This window comes from Neolamprologus brichardi, chromosome 22 (genome assembly GCF_056152115.1).
Source record: "Neolamprologus brichardi isolate AB-2024 chromosome 22, ASM5615211v1, whole genome shotgun sequence".
NCBI lineage: Eukaryota > Metazoa > Chordata > Actinopteri > Cichliformes > Cichlidae > Neolamprologus > Neolamprologus brichardi.
In genome coordinates, this window is record NC_142124.1 from 15,567,051 (window position 1) to 15,590,489 (window position 23,439).

The window sequence follows — 23,439 nt, forward strand, 5'->3', positions numbered from 1 at the left end:
TCTCTGCTGTTGTTAAATTTACTCCTGGGGTGGTTACCAACTTTTATGCTATTGTATTTTTTGTCTTTTTACTTAACTCTGCAGAGCGTTCCAAATGAGATGTTTTTCAGGTCTACAAAAATCAGCTTTTCTCCTGGAGAATACATTATGAGACCCTTGGGCAGGGTTAGTTTAGTGCAGTGGCAAACACAGGATGAAAGCAGTTCAACATTACACTAAACGACTTAATCAACAAATATGCTTTTGCAGGGTTTTGTTTCGTTTACAAGACACTCCTATGAGACCTCAGAGGTCCTCATTTGGCTCTGGGTGCCGCCAGCCAGTTGGACAGAATGTTTGTGTGTCTGTAAGGTCAGAAACTCTGCTCAAAGAAGCATTCTCCTTCTGCTGCGGCCAAATTATGAGGTTCTGAATTAATAATAATCTCCTAATGATTTATATCCAACTTTGCAGAAAAGGGGCAGAAGGGTTAGAGAGGCACCAACAACAACAGACATTACAAAGGAAGAAAAGAGGAAGTCGGAGAGTGAGGATGGTAAAACAGTAAGGAAATCCAGAGGTGTTATTAAAACAAATTGGGAGGTAGAAGAGAAACAGAGCCATGGGGAATCGGAGGTTTAAGGGGAAAAGTCTGGAATTACAGTGGGGCTAAATATCAAATATGTATAAATATTAAAATTAAGAATATTTTATATCATAATGTCATAACTGGCTATTGTAGACCACTTCAGAGGGAGGAAGTACGTGTGAGTGCATGTGTGCTTGATTGTGTGCGTGCGTGTTTGTGTGTGTGGATCGCTTTGTTCATGCTTCTTGGACAATGGAAAAGCCCATTCATAAATTAGTGTATTTAGAGACGCAAAGCCTGCAGCTCCAGTGCATGGCTTAACCAAATGCACCAAGTTAATTACCCATTTAAATGCTTAATTGATGCTTCAGAATGATTCACAGTGGCAAGGTTTTGAAACATGCCATAGGCTTTATGTTGATAGACCTAAATTAAAGGAATGAACCATTTCAATTCACATATCTTACAGTAGAGAGTCTTCGTGTTAAAGGGAAAAATCACTTCTATTAAATTAATTTGCTTTTTTTTTATAGGTTCTTACTTTAATATATTTTTTTCATTCTATTTAGTATTTACACATTTACACATTTGGGATATCATTTGCAGTTGTCCTTGTGATGTAGCTCAAAGCAGGAAATATTTGGAAATACTAAATAAAGTACTTTAATATTTGAGCCTTGGAAAAGCACGAATGAGGTACAACACACGGCATCAACCTTCTACCTGTGAGTTCAGCTCACCTGTTCTCGCTTGCAATCTAAAGACGGTGTAATGTCCAACCAAATTTAGTCTAAACTTCTGCTCAGTCATACAGTTATATTCTGTACTGTCAGGAAGAGTTCATAGCTGCGTGTGCCTGAGTGAAAACAGCTTATGTCATGGTTTATCTGTCTCCTTCACAGCTAAATACAAGCATATTAAGTATCCATTAGCATGTTTAATTGAACTTTGGTAATTATTCAGCTATGACAGCATCCCTGGGTAAATGTGAAGGCTATTCACCTCAGGTCCAAACTGCCTTTAGAGATTTATTTCCCCTAATAAAGAAAACTAATTTGTAATTTTGGCATTAGTTTTAAACATGCTGTACAATCCGAATGTAGGACTTTTGTACTGTAGAAGACGACATAAAATTTAATAGTTTTATTTCCCATGAGGGGAAGTGCATGTCATGTCACATGTCATCTTGGGACTCAAGCTATGTACAGTAAGTGTCTTAATCTGAGTTGTTGGCAGACTAAAGTGTCCAACTTTAATACTTTTGGCCTCTACTGTGGACTGTAGGATGTGAAGCTTTCCAAAAAAAATCCACTGTGTTTGTCCCATTGCTACTGATTTAGATTTGAACCAGTATGATTATAAGGGTCTGTAAATAACTGGTTCTATTTACATTTATGAAATCACAGTATGCAATACACCAATACCCAATGTCCAGAATATGGAAACAGCAGATATTTTACATTTTAGTAATCAAAACTTATTTGTGTTTAATTTACCCTCAAGACAATGGGTAATATGTGAGGTGAAACCATGATGGTGATAAAATGGGAGGAGATTTGCTAAATTCTGCAATTACAGTTTCAAACCTTAAGACAGTTACAGTGAACAAAGTAATCAAGGTGGAGTTTTTTAAGCAGATTTTAAGTAGAGTTATTATTAACTTCTTGCAGTGTCTCATTTATTCCCCATATACAGCATATTTAATTAATTAAAAAGCGAAAAACAACAATAACTAGAAACAGGCAAAGACAAACATTCACATCCCTGGACACCCCTTCATTGCAGGGGTCTCATAGCCTACTCCCAAACTCCCAGACCTTCTTGCTTAACCTGATTGCTGATGCAGTCCCAACCACTGCACCACTGTGGCAACTCTACGACAACAAAACGCTCAAATTCACACAAGAAATAATAAATAGGAGAACTCTTTTTTTTTTCTTTGAAAATAGACTACTGCTGAGAGGAAGAGTAACCAAGTTTGCATTAGTCGAAGAACTTTTCTGAAACCCAGCTGTTCCACTGTTATGTATTGTGACTATGGTTGAACATGCCATCTTCTAGATGTGACTGAGTGCATTGCAGTATGTTCTTACCCCCTAGAAATACACCCGAGGCTAAAGCTGAAAATAGGAAGTTCAAAGTCATCTTCCCTGTTAAATAAAAAAAGAACATGAGCAGCTCTTCTCCCTTAAAGCTAGAAACGAGTGGATCAGGTTGTCAATTAAACCCTCAGTTGTCAGTGGCCAAAGAGAAATTGCAACAACCAAACAGCGTTACAGGGAATTTAGGCTTTAAATAGATTAACTTTCAGAATTTTCAGGACCACGTGTGTTGAAGAAAAACATTCACAGTATAATAAGGTAAAAAAAAATGGGGACATCTTGTGAGCCAGATGCCACATATGGTTTCAGTCAACCAGTGAGTCACATTTCTACTCAGCAATGCAGCCACTAAGGTACAGTCAGTCAGCCACAAACAAATGGATCAAATACAAAAATATGGAGCTTATAATAACTGCTTAGTTAAGACAGTGCTCAAAGAGTTTGTCAAAGACAGCAGGTAGTTCTACTGTTTTACATGTCTATAGACATAAAGTGTTAGGTCTAACAAGTTCTATATTTAAATAACAATAACGATGACAATGCTGCCCTTTAATTTCTAACATCTAAGTTTTGTACTTGATTGCAATTTGAAAGAAAAGCTGGGAAAAGTCATGGTGTTAACTTACTGAAAAGCAAATGGTCTTGTCATCTAAAACTTATTACTGCACAATATAATGTAATGAATGAAGAATGACCAGCAGGGACTAGTTTGGACTGTACCACAGTAACAGGGCTTAGTAACATGATGAATCTCCACTCAGCTAACATATTATTCCACTTCATATTTCCTTGCCACTTGGTGAATTTAAGTTAAAAGGTTTTTCCTCTACCCAAATATGAAAAATGTGGGCCCTGTTTCTTGCAAAGTTGTCTTTTCTAAATGTTGCAATTTCTCAGCAGGCTAAAATAATTAAACTGTAATTACTCAAAACTGTACATCTGCCTAATTTATGCACAAGTTCTCTTTAATTTCTACACATTATAGAAATTAAAAGTATAAGCGAGGGAGTTGACATGGGTGTTGAGGATTTCAGGCCGAAACAGGGCTTAAAATCCAGCTGACAGAGTTATTAACATTGTCTAATAAACCTGTGCAATTAATGTTTTATAATAGCAGTCACTCATTGCACACCTCTACATCAACCTTTACGTGTTTCCTATTTTATTATACATTCCTGTATGTAGTCTACCAACTCACCATGGCATAGACAAGCCAAGGTTGGTTTTTTTTGCTTTTTATTTGTTTATTTAGTTATTGGTTTTATTTTTATTTTGTTTTCTTTATTTCTTGCTAATATGCAAAATAGGCACCATAATGACTTTGTGCCATTTCAGCCACTGAGAGGCTAAGCTAGGGGACTGCGCAGTTGGCTCACTCCTAGAAAAACAAATGATCCAGCTTCCAGGTACAGCTGCATTTGATCATTTATTTACATGCTTCAGTAATCCATTCAAACGATTGCCTTGGAGTACCGAGCTACTCCAAGGCAATCTATACAAAGCAAGGGAGTTGACATGCAAGAAAAGGAAAGAAATGCAGCAAAACAGTACAGACTCCTGACTCACCCACTCTTCATAAACAGGTAAATGTATTTTGTCATTATTCATTCAAAAGCCATCTGTGTGACAAGTGTGACAGACACATTAAGGAAACGAAGGAAAGTAGGCTACCTATTGTTACTGGCTTTGCAGCCAAAGCAGTTCTGTTTAGTTACTCTATTTTCAGGACATTTACTCTCATTCAACATTTTTATGATTTTATAATTTCATCTTAATAAATTCCAACAGCAGCAAGAACTTATAAAACATATAAGAGTCCTGGGAGCCCTTCAGTTAGCCCATTGAAACAAATTATTATAGTATATTTCCACAATATAGAAACTAGCTAGATTCAAGTAGACTAATTGTCATTCACAAAGTTATCCATATCCAGTTAATCAGATTTTTAATGTTGTCGGCGGTCAGCCAATCACAAGCCCGTCGGCAAGCCATCGAGTGAATTGAATGCTTGCCAGGGTTTCCATTCACTGTACAAATTTCAGTCTGAACAGTGAGAAGTAATACCTGACTCTTATTAATGAGCATTAACATTTTAGAAAGCGAGGGTGGAAGGATCCTGACAATGCTGCATTATCTCCCGTTTTAAAATATCTTAAACATATAAGAAAATGTGTTCACTATATTAGGAAAATGGGTAGGTACACACAAAACAGAGGCGAAGCTAATTATTACTAAAATGGTCTGATTCACGGGGAAGGTGATCTGAGAGTCCACACCATACCATCATTTCTAAATGTGCTGCATACATGCATTTTCATTTTTCCTGCTAATTTTGCTTTGACATGCTCGCACCTGCCCCGATTCTGAATTTGAGTCTTTCCCCCCCTCTTTTCATCATTGCACATGGTACTTTCTGTTTTGCCAGAATAAAATTGACTATGAGTCCAGGGGTATCACACTGTTAATTGGTGCATTTTCAAATTTTTGTAATGACAGATTCCAAACAATCATAAAAAGGCTTCCAGACAACCTGGCTTTCCATGCACTTCTGCCAAAATATGGCTAGGTGTGTTTATTTTCTTTGTTCCTCGAGATGCTCTGTTTAGCAATGAGACGAATGAAAATGCCTAACCAAGACTAGAGATATTTGTTGGAGGCAAACCATGATGCCACAGTAAAGTCTGTAGAAGGTTAATTTGGTTTAAAAGCTCTAATCAGCTCTAATTCTGAACTTGTGCAGCTTTCAGTAACAGTAAGACCTCTATATTCATGGCAAAGCACAAGAGACTACCCCACTTTGTAGTCTGCAGGAAATGTTGTGCCTAAGTTTTGGGGAATTAGCCAGTTTAGCTTGTTTAAGGTATAACGTGAGTAATCCATAAAGATGAATCCTCAAGACATAACGGAGGGAGAGTGTTTGCGTGACTGCTCTCTTTGACCTTCCCTGGCTGTTTGAATTCTAGGTAGCACCTCTAAATCAATAGGCTGATTCTGCATCCAAAATTTTAATGTTTAGAAAGCATTTTTAACTCCTGCATCAGCATAATGAAAATGTCACACAATCTTCCCGTTTCTGCATTTTATTGGGATTTTAAGTCCAACCCCAACCTGTGACAGTTTTTTTTTTGGTACAAAAAATAAAAGAAAGGCTATCCATTTTAGCAGGATCCCTCTTGAATTGAAATGTAATTGTAACCCAGTTCAATTCCAATTAAATCTGAGAAAACTCTGCAAAGGTGCATCTACCATAGTTATTTATTTGGTTTCTTGCGATTAGCCTGTCTGCCCCCTGTCGGCCTGTTAAAGTGAATGAGGAATTTTGAGCTATCCTTCCTCCTCCTGTTTGTACTGTGCTGTAGAGAGATTGTGTCTGTGTACTTGCTTAGAAACAGCACCGTGATTCCAATATACTGTGGCAAGGCATACACTTGATTGGCTTTTTGCTTACTGGAAATGTTTAATTTTGTTGTTGGAGCAAAAGATGTGCGCTATTTTACCTGCATTTCCCCTCCATTATTTGCATTATAACTCTTTATGATCCTGTGTTCAGTCTTTCTATATTAAAGCTGTCCCAATCCAAAAGGGAAAGTAAGGCCTCAAGCATAGTTGATGTTTAACAAATATTGAAGTGTTACATTATTAATTAAGTATTCGGTTGACATTCTTCTCTGCACGGCTCTGTGCTTTAATGCCTAACCTTACACCTTCAACACCTGGCTGAGAAGATGTGTGTCACTGTGTGTGTGCTAAGAGTATAAATGTGCGTCTGTGTGTGTGGATTCTCGCCATTTCTGTTGTCCTCTGCTCTGTATGCAATTCTTTGGATTCACCAGTGTGCGTTCCTGTTTGCACAAGTGTCCAGCTTAAGCTGACAGATCTGTCTGTTGTATGACGATGTCTCGTGGCAGTTTGCGCGTCTGCTTAGATTTAAGCATATGTTTGTGTGCACGCCTGTTTGCCCGTTGTCTATGCACGTGTCAGGTACGAGCAATCTGTTTCCTTCCCCACGGCACAGCCCACCAATCACATCCCCCCATCATCTCTCTTCATTACGTATTCATGAGTTTCTGTGTCTGCAGGGCTGTGATTGGCCCTTAATGAACAACTGACGGCATTATCAGTCAGCCAGTGCTATGACAACAAAATAAGTCAATCAGTACAAAAGAAACTCCAGTCAACCCGTGGTGCAGAAACATTAGTCAACTCTAGCAGTGAAACACTATACCCCTCAGGCAGGTTGACATATTTGATATTGTTGACTGCATGGTACCTTTGATATGACTCTTGCAGTGTCTCAAACCTGCTCGTGATCAAGTGCACACATCTTGAAATTCTAAGTGCTCTGCATAATTACAGCCAAGGAAGACTAGAGCATTTAGCACATGTAAAGCGTACAATTTGGTTTTTGTGTAAATAAATCCCCAAATCCTTTTTCTTGTCAGCCTTAGCTTAAGAACCATTAGTCAAACTGAGTACAGAGACACTGCTGGCCTCAGGGGGATCATATGAGCTCATAAATCTATGAACTACTCCTTAATCATCTTTTATATTATTGTGGGAGCTTGCATTTTACCAGTGCTGGCTTTCATTATTGAGTTGGTGTTCTGCTGTTCCTGTATCAAAGGGGCCGTTAGCACTGGGGTCATTACTGTAAGGCTAGCTAGGAATGTACTTTGTTGAATTAATGTCAGTTGTTTGCATAGACTCACTCTGGTGATGTAATAGTATTGCTCATCTGTGGTTACAAAATAGCAATTCTACAGTACTGATAATTATTCACGTCTTCTAATTACGCTCCTTAATTGAGCATATTCAAATTATTATTAACTAGGTGTAGGGAGAAGAATATAATCGGCATTACCAACCAACTCTGCCAAATCAATATTTCGATTATTTCCTTGTGCCCAGCAAATACAGGCAAACACTCAGGCCACCTATTTTACTTACTGTGCAATTGCTATTGCTATTAAACATATGAATTCAAATAAATGTTCTTCACATATATGAAAATTCAGCACTTAAAAATCTTATAAAGTGCATCATTAAATCTAACAATTTCTAATTGCAATAGGCACTACTTCAATCTGTCTTGCACCATAAAGTTTATTTGCTGTGCTTTTCACAAGCGCAAAGCTCTGTACAGCAACACAGAATAACAAAGGGTAATATTATAACTTAAAAATATACTTAATAGCAACACAAATGCAAGATACAGAAAAGAAAACAACAGAAAGTTTTATTTAAAAAAAAATATTTTCACTGCTTTTTAAAGGAGTCCTCAGAGTCAGCAAAGCGTAGTTGGAGTTGGAGACTATTCCAAAGCCTTGGCGCTAAAGACTGAGAGGCTCTGCCTACCTGATCTTTTTTATTTATTGGTCATTTGTACATGTCAGCTACATCACCTATTTGACTTTTTATTCAGTGAGTTTTATTTAAAATTCTTCATGTCAGTCTCACATTAACCATGGGAACGTTTGAGTAGAGAAACAAGCACAGATACATCTATGTTATAAATCCTAGCTTTCAGTCTAGACAACGGTAAATGTTTGCTTTCCCATGCAGGTACATTAAAATACCCGAGATGAGCATCTAGTCCAAAGCTGGTAAATTCAATCAAAGTGCTCGATGCCTATCTGTCTGAATCATTGGCACAGAGACTCTCTCTGCTCCACACTACCAGTTTTAAGAACTACTGTATGAAAAACAAACAGTGTTGTAGGTAACAGACTAGTAATGTTAAAAAAAATGGTGACTCATTGATCTGGATTCTGCACAAGGTAGCTGTAGCTTTTCGTATTTATTTTTGTTGTGCTCAAGGAATAAAAAAAAAAAGATTTTAACTTGGGTCTGAAAAGCATCAGGCCTACATCACACCCACACAACATGGTTCAGTTGATTTTTTTCCTTCTCTTTTTTGTATATGTAGCTTCACCATCTGATTTATTGCTGTGAAACCTAAGCTCTTGGTTGTGCTTTTGCTTGTTGAATATAGTTTTCCATATATGAAATACTTTACTTCATAAATATGGTTTACATAAATGCATCTGCCCCTTCCATCTGTTGTTTGCAGTAGAGCTGCTGCTTTTAGGCTAGAATATTAACACGGGCGTATTTAACTTTGATACATAGTCACACAGGACAGGTTTTATGATGCATATTAACAGGGCTTGATACACTGAATGAATCTGCATAGGCAAAAACAAATTTGACTTTTAACTATTTTTGGCCCAGACTCCCATATTCGTCTGCCAAACCGAAGAGGATGCATTTCAAGCCTGATTGTAAGACTTTGATCTGTTTTGCAACTTCCCCAGTTGTCAAAAGCAGCACCAGTTTGCCAGTTAATGTTCTTAATTTATGACAATCAGGACATTTTCAAACCTCAGTTTTATATGAAGGCAGTAACACCAACTCTGCACTTTTATTGTTTCTTATCCCTTTTGTGTTTTATACTGTTTATACGACTTTTCTACATCAAATAAGCCACCCAATGTCAGAAAAAGTCATTAAATCTTTGATGTCATGTCTGTATGCAGTGGAATGGAAAATGTATTCACTCCACTCTCATCATAAAATACAGCTGTTGTTTCAGAATATTTATAAAAAATAATGACTTTGAAACATTAGGAAGAGCGGGGGGTTTCACGAAAACACTGCTGATTATATTATATAAATAAAAACTATAAAATCTGCTTTTTATCTAAGTGATAGCTGCTATTATATCAGATATCAAGAACCCCCTCCCTCCCCCCATCCCACCCCCATCTTAAATAGCTATAAATCTGCTGTCAGGAATAATAAATGAAACTCTTTGTGTAGGTGGATTGCTGTGAAGTCAGTGTTTTTGCATTTATGTATTTTTGCATTTATGTCTGTGCGGTGCACAGAGGCAGCCCTAAGCAGCTCTGAGACATCATTTGCTTGGAGAAGTCTCATTAACGAGAGAATTTATGGCACAAAGTGTTCTAAAATTTAAGGGAAAATGGACATTTGTTCGTGATCAGTTTGACATATTGGTACATATTTTAAAAGTCTGTCCTCCAGCAACCTCTTGCCAACCCGTTGCCAACTACATACTTTTCTCTAGCAACCAGTGGTTACATGGGGATCCCTGACTGGTCTTAAGGCCTGTGTGAGGCAGATGTTTAAGTTAAACAATTATTTTAAACCATTTCATCTAGCCCATATTTTTGTCTGATGGTGTTTAGACTTAAAGTAATAATGTGTTAATATGATAACGGCATGAATACAGTACTATTTTTACCCTGCTTAGAGAATGTATTGACCATATTATCCATATTTTAAGATTAAGTAAGTGCTTAGCATTGATTGTAAATAAGGATTGATATCTCTGACTCTTGGCGTGGATACAACACTATCATTTGGAGCACTTGAAATTGACCTGCTGGTAAGGTAACACAATATTACACCCCTAGAGCATTAATCAGTATGGACAACACAGGCATGTATCACTAACACATGATATGTTCATGTATCTACATAGAGAATAATGTTGGGGTTATTGCTGACATAAAATACACATGATGTAATAGAACTGCTTTTAATATAATAGCAGTGATATATATGCGTATGTGTAATCGTTGTACAGTATAGCATTCGGATAATTGTTGAACATTAACTCATTCGCCATTTGTCATCCTTCAGTGGATTAGTCAAGTCTTAATGACAGCAATATCTGTCAGCCGCTCTATCAGACATTCATTAAAGTGATTTGTCACTGTACTTTGTCATTCAGGACGAGATATATTTGTGTTTTCATTATTTATGTTGATAATGTGTTCATTTATTTTAACAAAATTAGATTAGCGCAGTGTTTTCATTTTTTTACTATTTTATAAAAGCACTTATTAACCCACTAATTTTTCGTCTATACCTTGTAATCATATGTTCTAAACTGTACTAATGCACATGCACAACATCGCCAACCTTGCAATCGAATGATGTCACCAGTGTTAGAAAACAGAGCTCATGCCGACAGGGATCCCTCAGTTTGTTCCTTCTTGTCTGGGAGTTACTCTGATTAAAGGAACCATCTATTTTGTAACGTGCCATTATCGGAATGCTTTGATTACAGAGCTGCATCATTGTCCTTTTGATTAAAGCTGCAATTTTCCTTTACCAGCTTTTGTTCAAAATATGACAGGGCTTCCGGCAAAAACAACCTCACTTCTGATGTATGTGTCTGAGTGACAGAGAGAGAGAAAGATTAAGCTTCTTATGAACAAAAAATCCTGAATGGTTCTTTTGTTGGACCCATTTCTCCAACTTTCTTTCCCCTTTCGGCTTCTCGCCTTCTCTGTGCCCCCTTAGCTGTGTGTTTCCACCATTTTTTCAAGTTTACTTTGCATTTGTAACTTTCTTTTCTGCTCTGCTCTTCTCTCTCTCAGTTTTGTGAGGGAGAAGAATTTGCCATTTAAAAGAAAGAAAAAAAAATCATTTTTTAGGTCAAATTTTTTTTTCCCCACTTTATCCAATCTGTTCTGATTTCCCTTCTCTTTTCTGTTTTCTGTTCTCCTCTGCAGTGAAGCGATCAGTAGATTTTAAATCGCGGGGCGTTAAATTATTCCCTGGCAAAGACTCCAGCAACAAGTTTTCAATATGTGAGTTCACATCTTAATGTCCCTTTGGCTAATGAACTAACTTGCAATGGCTTGGTTAGCTTGGACTGGCTTTTTTTAATTTGGTTTTACTTTTGTTAAGTTTGTCTCTTAATAAGGGCTATTATGTTCAACACATTTGTGATTCTTATTATTAGTAATACAAAATTAATGTTGTCTCTTATTTATTAAATGACATTTAATTGCAACAATTTACAAAAGCGTAATGCTGAAATTGACCGCTGATGTGAAAATGACATCTTTTTAAACTCATAAATGTGTTGGAAAGCCTTTACGAGAGCCATGCTTTTGTGTTCTGCTCGACTGCTGCGTGTTTTTGTTGTTTGATATTTTGTATATGCATTTTGGTCATGCTGTCCCACTTCTTCATTGCTTGCTTTGATATAGTTAATCATTGCTTGTTCTGATAAGTTTAATCATGGTTTGTTTTGGTCTTGCTTTAGGCTCAAGGAATGTGAATCAGCTGTAGTTAATATTGTTTACCGCCCACTCCTGCCTCTTCTTCTCTTCTCTTCTCTTCTCTTCTCTTCTCTTCTCTTCTCTTCTCTTCTCTTCTCTTCTCTCCTCTCACAGCCTGCAAACCTTTATAAATGAATCACTGAGGTCTCAAACCCATCGTTGGGTTTATAAAAAATCTCCCAAGACAATTTCATGTATTTCTGCACTTTATAAAATGTATTATGTCATGATGTGTGATGATTTGGTAGAAAGGTAAACTGCCATTACATATTGCAGTTTATATCTAGAACCTTTCCAAAATAACAAGGATGCACTCATAATAAGTATAAGAGCTTCCCTGTTAATGTAGTGCACTTGTTTGGTGGGCAACCACAGTTCCTTCTGACTTGAAATACCCACATATAAGAATAAGTCACCTTGGAAACTAACACAATAGGTATCCTGAAGGGAACTATGGTTCCTTTGTCATTTCATCTACTGTAATACCGATTTGGCTACATGATTACATTTTTCTCTACAATTATAACTTTCAACATTCTATGAATATGCACAAAAAGCAAAGCTATTACCAGCAAATAGAGCTCAGTAACCATGTCGCACTTTTCAACATTTAACTTGATACATAGATTTATTTTTTATGTAAGTCCAACTTTCTTTCACACTTCTTTACTATAGCGTCTTTATTCGGTCTTCTCATCTCACATCACACACGTATGCACAGACATTATGCAACTCTTTGAAGGTTAGTTATCTGTGTGCTATAATGGTGTTGATGGTTATATACTTTTATGTTTGCCACCTAGTCTAAACACCCCGCATGGACTCACAAATATGCAGATGAAGGTTCAAAGTCATGCATTTTTTTGCACACTATAAGGACATGAGAAGATAAGTGCACATACGTGTTAATACGAGAGCGAGAGACTAATACCGTACGTGCAAATACACCAAGATGATGGCCTTGTTTCTTGTTAATTAGTTTGCATGATTGGTAATTATGAATTTTTAAACATCACTGATTTTTTTTTTGCTCGTTTTCCTTATTTGCTTGCGTTTATGTGATTGTATGTTTGTGTGTAATTGCCTTAAATACTGTATGAGCTGATGGGGAGGCGATGTTCTGAGCTAGGCGCAGCGTGGTGGCTCGGCACATCGCGGATCCATCAGTTTCCTTGACAGGTTGGAGAGCCATGGTCGAGGTTTGATTCTACACATATGAATGTGTGCTGTGTGTTAATTAGTCTGGCTCTGACTGGTTCAGATGCTAATTTGTTCTTCTCTAACTGGTTTGACTCGTCAGTGAAGCATAAAGCCTGTCTGTGTGTCAGTCTGTGCCCATGTACACATGCGTGTGCGCTTAGATGTGGTTCTGTATATGTGCATGTATGTATATGTTTGTGGGTTCACTTTAGTGGGCTTTGTGTGTTTGTCTGTGTGTACACAGAACTGATACTGTAACCAGTCCCTCTGTTGTACTGTTAATAGTCCAGATGGTCAAATTAGCCGCTCCAACAAAGCAACAAAGTATCTACTCTAACAAATCCACACACACAGAGCTGCACACCAACCACCTGCTGGGTTTGTTGATACAGACTACACATGTACATACATGTTAGCCAGATAGCCCAGACAGCCTGGGTGGGAAGGTGTTTATGTGAAAACAGAAATGGGCAGTATTATCACTTGGCCAGTGTTTGTCACACCTAATTGGGTTGTCTGGCTTTTGCGGGGGGGTTAAGATAAGAGAAAAGTTTGGGTTGTTTTTTTTTATCAGTTTTCACCAGCAACAACAAGAGTCAGTGCAGAACACTTAAAAAAAACAGAAAGTATCTTAAACAACGCGGTAAGGGAGTTTTAATTCCAAAACAGTGAGACTAGTTGACTTTGTAAGCATTATTGAATAACAAAGCTTGTTTAAATTTCGTTTTCTTTTTTTTAACCTGTGTTCATTGCAAAGAGCCTTTCTTTAGATGAGGGGGACGCTGACTAATTAGAGCAGCAAAACCTATACACATAAAAAAAAACAAACAAACAAAACATGAAAAGTTAAAAAAAGCTAAACATTTTGATATTATATTCATCATCCAAATAACACAAATAGAATTATGTTCTTCCACTTGTAATTTAATCATCCTAATGAAATTAGTAATCAAGAGAACAGTGCCACACTGTTGTCTACTCTATCCTTTAAAAATAAACTGATTATTATACCACACTAAACTATTATTCCCTCTAAATTGAATATCAGTCCTTGCATTTAAATATCAAAATACACCACGGGCTGTTTTATTTGCTCTATAGCTGAAATAAATAAGCACACCAGGCTGATTTGTGCCTCTAGTAATATTCTGCTGACACTAGACATTAGGAAGGGATGACAGACTGGGAAGAAGCAGAAGAAAAAAACGCAAAAATCCTCAGAGGGGCCTAATTCTGTATTCACTGGTCTGAATGAAAAACTGCGAGAAACTCAAGGGTAATTTAAATAAGTTTACCCTCACCCTGATCTCATTAAGGAAATATCCTCTCACGTGGGTCGAAATAGAACATCAATGGAATGCAGCTCATTAAGATACCGTATTACTACTAATACTTTTTTTTTGCTGCTATGTACGAGAAACGCCTCTGTGGCACGTGATGCGTCCCTTATTTTGGGACAGAAAAAGCAGCAGTGTTTCATTAAAAAAGTCAAACTTTTGCTGCACAAAGAAGAAGGTCTAAACGGTCTGCTATGGGGTTATTTTATTCATAGATGGGGGCAAAGGGGACAGACTGAAAGACAAAAGGAAAATGATTAAAAAAACAGAAAAAAATCAGTACAACAGCAGTCTTATAATTAAAGAGAGATACTGAGTAAAGATGCATCCTGTCAGATCCACGTTTGTCCTGATGTTGCAGTCTGAAAGTGTTTGTGCAGTCCTGTCTGTTGTCTCTGTTCTACCTCTGTGATGTTTGGAGGGTTACTGTCAAGATTAGCTCGTCTGTGAGAGAATTAAGATCGTGTCTGGAGTGCTGTGTCATCCTTTACAGCCCACCCCACCATCTAGCCTGTCTGTTAGGCTATCTCCTGGTTGAACTTTTTTTTTTTCTTTCGCTGCTGATTGTAAAGCGAATGAGTGATAAAGCAGGCAGATTTCCTAAGCTAAAACTAAAGGCGCCCTCGCATCTGTCATTCCTCTGAATGACAGATGAGAGGGCGCACTGAAGCAGTACCATGTTGATTTGATGGTAAATTTCGAATTACAGTGTATTTATGTGAGCATAAAAATGCGTTTCATAATGTATAGCAGTCAGAAAACTAAACCTTTACTTCAGAGAAAGATTGCTCGTGGAAACCAGTGAACCAAATATTTCTTTACTGTCTGTCTTCATCTAAACCGTGTTTCCTCGGCTCTCCACCTGTCTGTCTTTCTGTGTAGTAAATGAAGGCGGTGTGAGACAGGCTTCTAACTCCTGCCCAGACCCAGGAGAGCCAGAGAATGGAAAACGCCATGGCAATGACTTCAGGTACAATTGAAAAACACGTAGTTGCTCTTTAACAGAAATGCACAAATGCACATCTGTACAGAATCTTTGCAGCATAAACATTTTATACCTGTGTTTCTTTTTTTCTTACACTATGTTATGTGTGTTTTTTTTTTTCTTTTTCATTTTGCATAGCATTGGGAGTGTGGTGCACTTTAGCTGCGGAGAAGACTATGTTCTACAGGGCAGCAAAAGTATCAGCTGCCAGAGAGTAGCAGAAGTGTTTGCAGCATGGAGTGACCACAGACCTGTCTGCAAAGGTAAGAAATGCCTTCCTTGTGTACCCACACCAGCATATACATCACAGGTACACGTACAGAAATCTGCTGTAATCACAAATCTGAAATAAGAAACCTGCTAACTGTCCATGGGTGACTCCATGTGCATGTGTAACTGTGGTCAGTCAGTTACCTTGGCTTATCATCAGTTTGAGTTGAACAGGGCTGAGTTTACAGTGGAACGAAAATCCCATTACTGTTTCAAGCCGTTAGCTATAAAATTATGAAACAAAACAAAGTATAATCCAATGTTTGCAGTGTAGCGACTCAGTAACATGCTACGGCTGTATGCTTTCATCAGGGGAGCTATGATAGTGATTGTTTAGGACCTCAAATGAAGTAAACACAATAGGGTGTAAACAATCCTCTACACAAGCACCAGATTTGATCTTAATTAAAATAGCACACAAATAAAAAAAAAAAAAACAATTACCACTACAATTTATTTTTAGATGACACAAGTTATGCAATCACTCTGCATATGGTTACATAAGTGACTACAGACTTTAATCATTGACCTGATTGAGAATGCTCGATTTTCTTTTTCTGGATTTTTTTTTAACATTTGCTACTGTTATAGATTCATACTTACAACACACACACACGCGCGCACACAAAGACGGAAAGAGGGAGACAGAGAGAGAGGGCGTCTGTCATGTTAAATGCCAAAGTCGTTTGTCATGTCTTCCTTCACTTGGCTTCAGTCCGTGGCTGGAGACACATACTTTAACATAAAAACCAATATTCTCTGGGCATGGGTCCGTGTGTGTGTGCGGGTGTGCGTGGGCATGCATGTGTGTGTGTGAGAGTGGAATATTTGAACCTGTAACTAATAATTACTAACATACAGACACAAAAGGAACTAAGAAGTGGGGGCAGAGAAATCAAAAAAGTGAAGAAAGAGGGTAGAGAAACGCTGGAAAATGTCACACCTACTTTAGGCTGAAATCACCGTCTCGCTGGAATTAAAACTTACAGAATCCAACATAAAAAGCAACATATGAACAACAGTTACATTTTGGGCAAAAGGTGAGTTGCACTGTAGCGTTCAGGAGGGATGAGGTGTCTTGCTCAGAGATACCTGAGCAGGACCTCCAGGTGTTAGCCAGCTGTTGGTCGTGGTCTCTTGCCCGCTGGTTAAAGGACACCATATGACCTCGTGCCTCGACTTCAGCCTCAGGTTTCTCTTGTGAACCAAACACGGGAAGTGACCATCACTAAGGTTTTTGGTACTGTGTGAGCACAGATCCTTTTTAAGCAGGTAGAATATATCATGTATAACTTGTTAGTTCCCACCAATCAGCCTTATTACAATCTAACCCATTTTTAGAGATATTACAGTGCTAATACCTTTTGATTGGCTCTTTATCATCATTAATAGCTAACAGGGAGTCATTATCACTAAATATTTTATAATGAGCAATTAAATACAGCTACTGACATTAAGCCAATCAAGCCTTACATTTACCTGGATGTGATGATGGGCTAAAGTCTCCCCAAAGGATGACTGCCAATGACATTTAAGTCACTGGTGTTGTCCCTCGGAGCAGTGAGTGGTTAAATGGGATGACCTCTATCACTGGGAAACAGAGCCATTCGTCAGCAGGGATATTTGCAGGAAAAGCGTGTGGGCAGAGTGAGACATTTCCACAGAGCTGCTGTAACTTCAGAGCAGCAGGTGTGCATTGTTAAAGCTCTGGTGGATATAATACACAGTAAAAAAAAAAGAAGAAGAAGAAGAAAAGAAATACAGAAAAAAACAACCATGAACAACTTTTTGACAAAGCTGTGACAGAGTGCACCATCCTGTTTCGTGGCTGTTGCTAAGTAACTAGTCATTTTTTGCCAGCTGATCTTTGTTGTTTTAAGTGTTTCACAATGGAGGGCACTGTTACTCCAACATTGTCCCCCACCTATAAGCTGTTTTAAAGCAGTTCTTACCACCTTATGTTCAGAGGCCAACAATAGGAACAGTTATATTTAATGTTCACCATTCTGTACATTATGTCTGACAAATGTACCTTTATTAATCGTAGGTGATACTGAATGACCCACTACCTGTGCTGATTGTGACTGTAATATTGTTAAAAATGGGTGGCAGAACTTTTCTGTGACACTACTCCTCCCAGTACTGCTGTGCGTAACTGTTATCCAGCGTGTGTCTCTCCGGCATTGCTGAAGTAGTGAAACAGAAAGCCGTCCATCTTCAAAAGTTCCATAAATCCAAGAAAACCCACAGTGAGGTTGTTTGAAGGACAAAGTGCGTGTAATACGAGAATCACATCTTTCTGACAACAATGCTGAGGCTTATTTTGAGCTATATGCCAGGATCACAGGAAATAAAAACCAGAAAACACTAACCACAATACTCTGCAACTGTAAACATGGTACATATACATTAAAAGCTTTTGATGGCTTAGCTGAAAAGCAGGCAGAAGAATGTAGAGACTTCTGCTCCATCTATAAAGCTATTCAAAAAGAATCCCTCACAGACGAAAATCTAATATTGAAATTCTGAACCTTTCTCACTTGCCTTAAAGGCGAAGGCAGGTTCATCTTTAGCTAATAGACTGAGAGCAGAATCGCCTTTTCTGTTGTCTAGAAGTGGTCTGTTACTATCATCATTATTTGATACCTTTTTATTTTCTACCTTTGGAAAACTCCTTTTTTAACAGTCAGTAGCAGTGCAGCAGTAGGTGCTATATCAAAGAATATGGGGATTCTTCGGGCCTGTTACACTGAATACAAGTTCATGTGTGACTGCTTCATTTTGGTTCAGTTTTAGTTCTGGTGGAAATGTTTTCTCCCTGTCTTCGCCTCCAACCAGTTGCGGCAGATGGCTGCTCCTGTCTAAGCCTGTTTCTTCCTGAGGTTTCTTCCTCTTAAAAGGGAATTTTTTCTTCCCACGGCTGCCAATGACTTGGTCATAGGTGGACATATGATTGTTGGGGTTTTCGCTGTGTTATTGTAGGGTCTTATCTCAAAGCACCTCGAGGCAGCTGTTGTTGGTGCTATATAAATTAAGAAGTGGCAAGAGGATCAGGAGGAGGAGCTCGAGTGGGTCTGCATGCGTTAATAAAAGGGCTAATATGACAACAGCTGTAGTGATGATGTGTTTTGTTACTGTGTTACAACTTCAGTAACATTATGCAATGAACTTTTTTTTTTTATTGCAGCCAATCAAATTGAGGATAGTATGGGCTGGCCACAAAGTCAAGCACAGTCCAGCTGATTACAACTGATTTCACTGCCTGTGGCATTAGCAAGCCACTTTGCAACCCACTCATTTCAGTCTTGAATCTGTCTTAATGAGTGTCACATCTGCTCTGTTACGGAGCAGGAGATCTTTCTGCTGCTCTCGCTGCATCCAGCTTTGTAAATATGTGCGCAGAATGGCAAGGAGGTCCCAGAACAGAGCCATCCAGCTAAATATAAACTACTGCAGATGGAAATAACAATCTTGTTTTTACTACAGTGCTCCTAAGTGGACTATATTTCTCTGTAGTAAAGTGAATACTCCAAACAACTGTGTAAACATGCAATTTGTGTGAGTTACAACTCCAGCAGAAAATCATCGAAAATTGAGTTCATATTCTGATAAACAAATTAATCTGTTAGGTTACCAACAGTGTTTGAAGAGATTCTCTGAGGTGGTGGAAATTCCAATTAAATTTTATTAAAAAATGCACCAGCCAACCAAAAAATCTGCCTCCAAATATATAAACACCACCCTGCAATGCTCTCCACTTTGGCGCCAGTGCATTCATTTTAAGCCACGCAATTATGAAATAGATGCAGGTGCAGAAATTTGTACTTGATCCCAATGAAAATGGCCCTATGCCTTTGTTTGCACCTCCGCTGGCAAAGGAGAGTTCAACAGGTAAGCAAGTAAACATTTGAACCTCACGGACAAAAGTGTCCCTCTTTAGGTTACTTTATTTCATTGTGTTGAACAAAACGGTGTGAGATAAGGGCCGTGTTTAACTGAACACTGCTCAGATTTGACCTTTACAGCCAACCAGCCAATAGCTAAAGTGGAAACTCATGAATAACATTGAGAGAGGCAATCTGTCAGGCAGCATCAAGCCAGCTGACTTATTAAAGGGTCACTCCTGTCAAACACTTAAATACAGCTAAATGTCTCTTTTGGAACATTATGTGGAAAATAAAGTGGTTGCAGAAATCTGCTCTCAGTATACCAACAGTATAATCACCAGAAAGAGGTTGATAGATATATATTTTAAGAAAAACAACAACAACAACTGCAAGATGGACACAGAACAGTAATCAGTTTATTAGATACAAAAGAACAAATACAAAACCAAATAAATAAAGTATAAAATAAGCCATCAAACTGCAATGTCCCTCTGTCCACCACTTTATGAGAGAAAGAGAGAGAAAGACTGAGAGAAAGAGGGAGTCGGTCCATGTGGCACCTTGATTAATGGACAGATGGCAAGGCCACTGAGCCAACTCTTTCTCTCTGTCTGTGTGTGTGTGAACTCCAGGGGTGTTCAGTTGATCTGCCTGAATATACTGACTCAATGAAGGGTGCTATATATCAGCTGGATAGACACAGACTCACATGCGCATATGTTGATTTCCAATAATAGAGAAGGGGAGAAACTGTAATGTGCAGGCATTGCTCTGTATGTGTGTGTGTTTTTCTTTGTGCGTTGGTGTCTGTGTGTCTACCCAATTTTTTGTGTTTGTACCCATTAAAGCTCCAACCAGAACGAGGGCCAGTGGAACACTGTGTTCCAGCTTAATGATGTCATCAATCATTGTCTGTGTCCATTGGTCAATCTATCTGCTCCTGTAGGCAGCCTGTTAAAAGAGACAGTTTGACCATCCTGCAGAAACTTCTGATCTCTAATCTGACACAAACCTGATACAGATACAGCTTTTAAAAAATCGAATTTATACTCAAACTTGATAGATTTCTTAGTTGAGTAAAAACACTCCCCAATTGAAGTTTTTCCCTTTTTTCAATAAGAAAATGGCCCTGATTCTTTCCATGAAAAACAATTGAGAAGTTTGTTTTAGATTACCTGTGTCCTTGGTCAACTACGTCAACAATTAATCAAGTCACATTTATTTACCAAGAAATTAACTTTAGTCGGGATGTTTCCTTAGTTATCATAATCTAATTTGTAATCTTTACCTCATTATTAGGAAGAATTGAACTGTCTTGAATCTGTTCAGCTTTTCTTAACATGCTTAGCTCAGTATCAAATACTGGCACTGGTAATTTGTATTTTAGGCCTAGATAACAGTCACTGACCTTGGACAAATGTGTATTGTCCATTTGGTTGGCAAATGGTTGTTGGAGGTTGCTGGCTGCCGATAGGTGAAACTGGTCACAAGAGTGCAATGCACCAAAAACTACCATGCCATTGCTTTGGACACTAACAGATTCCTGCAGTTATGTTTTGTCATGTTTTGCATGGAAGGTGCCAACTTGTCAGTAAAGATTTGCTAACTACTTGATGAGCATTAGTGAATCCTGAAAAAGTGTTAGACGAACCAGTTCAGTTTCATAGTAAAAGTTGTGCCTTACCGCTGCAACCAGCATGCTTCAAAATCTCTGTTTTGCACTAGCTATAGTTTTAATGTCTCTCCACAACCATTGTCATGTGTTTACAGACAGGTAGATACCTTTTAATGTAAACTACAGGCAACCATTTAAATCTGCCAGCAACCAAAGTAATCACACGTTTTTCAGTATTACCTCTTTGTGTTCACTCTTTGCATTCTTTGCTTGTCGAGATTAAAGGGACCTACAAAGACTGACAACAGCATCTCAACCTTCACTTAATGACTTGTTAAATGTTTAATGCTGCAGGCAGCTGATGTCATGGGGATACTGTCTTTTTACTGACAACAAGTCGAGGCAGCCGCAATAGCTCACATGTAGAACACAGATAAGACGCTTGTGAGCAACTTATGATGGACAGCGACTGGTTCTTGAGATCAAAGCTCAGTGTCCTCTGGTACGCCATAGTAAAAAGTTTACTTTAACCCTTTAAAACCGGTCAGAGCGGGCACGCTCTGTTTTGAGCAACTACTTTAAAATCCTTGTAGCTCTGCAACCACGTGAGCTAGAGCAATAATGTTTTTTGCATATGAAACCGGAGGAGTTGTACTTACATCTTATGCCATCAGCTTGTCCTCGGTCACAGTTTCCTTCCACATATAGCTTTGCAAAAACTGCATAAAAGCACTTGCAGCAACAAAAACATAATATTCCAGAAATACGCTTTGCCGATCCGATCAGCTGTTCATAACACTTCCTACGTCCATCAGCGCGAACTATCGCATGTCCATCCATGTCCTGCCCGAAACCGGAAGTGACGTCATTTTCGCGGAAATGTAGTTTTTTACCATCAGGGCCTCATGAGCCTATACTGGTGTTTTTAAAAGTTATGTTTGACTTTATGACTTTCTGTGTCGTTTCTGGGATGCTTAGGACTCATATTGCACTACTGTTATATAGATAAATAGTTTATTTTGATGCATATGCTGCTTTTTTGCAAATTTGCATTATAATATTTATTTTCGTTTTTCCTGCAGTGTATAAAAATTGGTGTATTTCAAAAATAAAACTATGAAGACACTCAAAATAAATTTCCTGTGGTGGGAAACTATTTTGTGCAACTTTTTTGTATTTACAGTTTTGAGGGATAAGCCTCTTAAATTTCTCTAACTAGAAATATATGTTAAAAAAACAAAAACGATTTTCAATTTTTTTGTCGTTTATTGCACCTTTTTGCAATTTATGTAATTTCTATGCACTTAATGCAGACATATTATTAAAATTTAGGCTGTAATGGTTGTATTGATGTATAGCAACTTGAAATGCTCCCAAAAATGGCTCCACAGCATGTAAACATATAATATAAGCTCTGGCGGACTTGGTTCTATGGTAGGTCTTAAAGGGTTAAACTGCCTGTGCACAATATGTAAGCCAAACTAATAGAAATTTAATGGTAAAGGTATAATTGTAAAAAAAAATCTGATTTGATATCTGATTTGGTTGTATTTTCTGTGTGACTTCTCTCTCATCCACTGTTATGAAACGGCTGTGTGCAGGCAGGAAAAGGACCCAAAGTGCAGACTCCGGAGACAGACGTGAACTCAAAAGGGCAACAACACTAGGAATACAAAATACATTTACGCAGACAGAACACACAGCTAGATAAGGGTAGATCATGACACAGAGAAACACAGGGCTTAAATACACAGAGGGAGCAATCAGGGAATGGGTAACAGGAGGGAAACACAGCTAGGGCAAATCAGGCCTAACGAGACAAAGGAAGCACAGCCAGACGCATTTACATGAGACACGGACTTTCAAAGTAAAACAGGAAACATAACACAGACTGAACTTACAGACACAGACTCACAGGCAGGCACTACAGAGGGAACAGAGACGTGGGACCAGGGCAGACACAGACACGGAGATATAGCCGACAGGGGAGACAGCAACTAAGGATTACACAAGACAGAACTCTAACAAAGAAACCAAAGATTAGAAATGATAAATAATATAATAAACTCAAAAACCCTGGGTCAACGAACCAGGCATCCTAACATCCACTGCTCTTTATGCTGTCTGAGGTGCAGTGAGGTAGAGGGCCAGGCGGATCATTTGGAACTCTTAAGGGTTAAGTATCCTTGGTATGCTTCAGCAGGTATAGCAGTATGGATGATTGAAGCTAAGCTTCCACTGTGGGGACGATTCACTAACCACAAAGGCCACCCTGCTGAGAAAGCAGAGTTATAGACCTTGAGTGTAAGGCAAATCAGTCTAGAGGAAGCTCTTTTGAGCCAAAATATTGTGAAGCTAAACAGTATTAAAATTCAAA

General features: G+C 38.3%; 1 protein-coding gene across 3 annotated transcripts in view; it reads left to right on the forward strand.

The window, feature by feature from the left end:
- The window catches only part of csmd3b (CUB and Sushi multiple domains 3b), a 370,269-nt gene that overhangs the window by 227,463 nt on the left and 119,367 nt on the right, over positions 1-23,439 (forward strand). For all 3 annotated transcript variants that reach the window (XM_006787920.3, XM_006787921.3, XM_035906501.2), the window contains exons 7-9: positions 11,214-11,291; positions 15,188-15,275; positions 15,429-15,553. In XM_006787920.3, the coding sequence (XP_006787983.1) occupies positions 11,214-11,291; positions 15,188-15,275; positions 15,429-15,553 (291 nt within the window). The remainder of the gene's footprint in view (positions 1-11,213; positions 11,292-15,187; positions 15,276-15,428; positions 15,554-23,439) is intronic.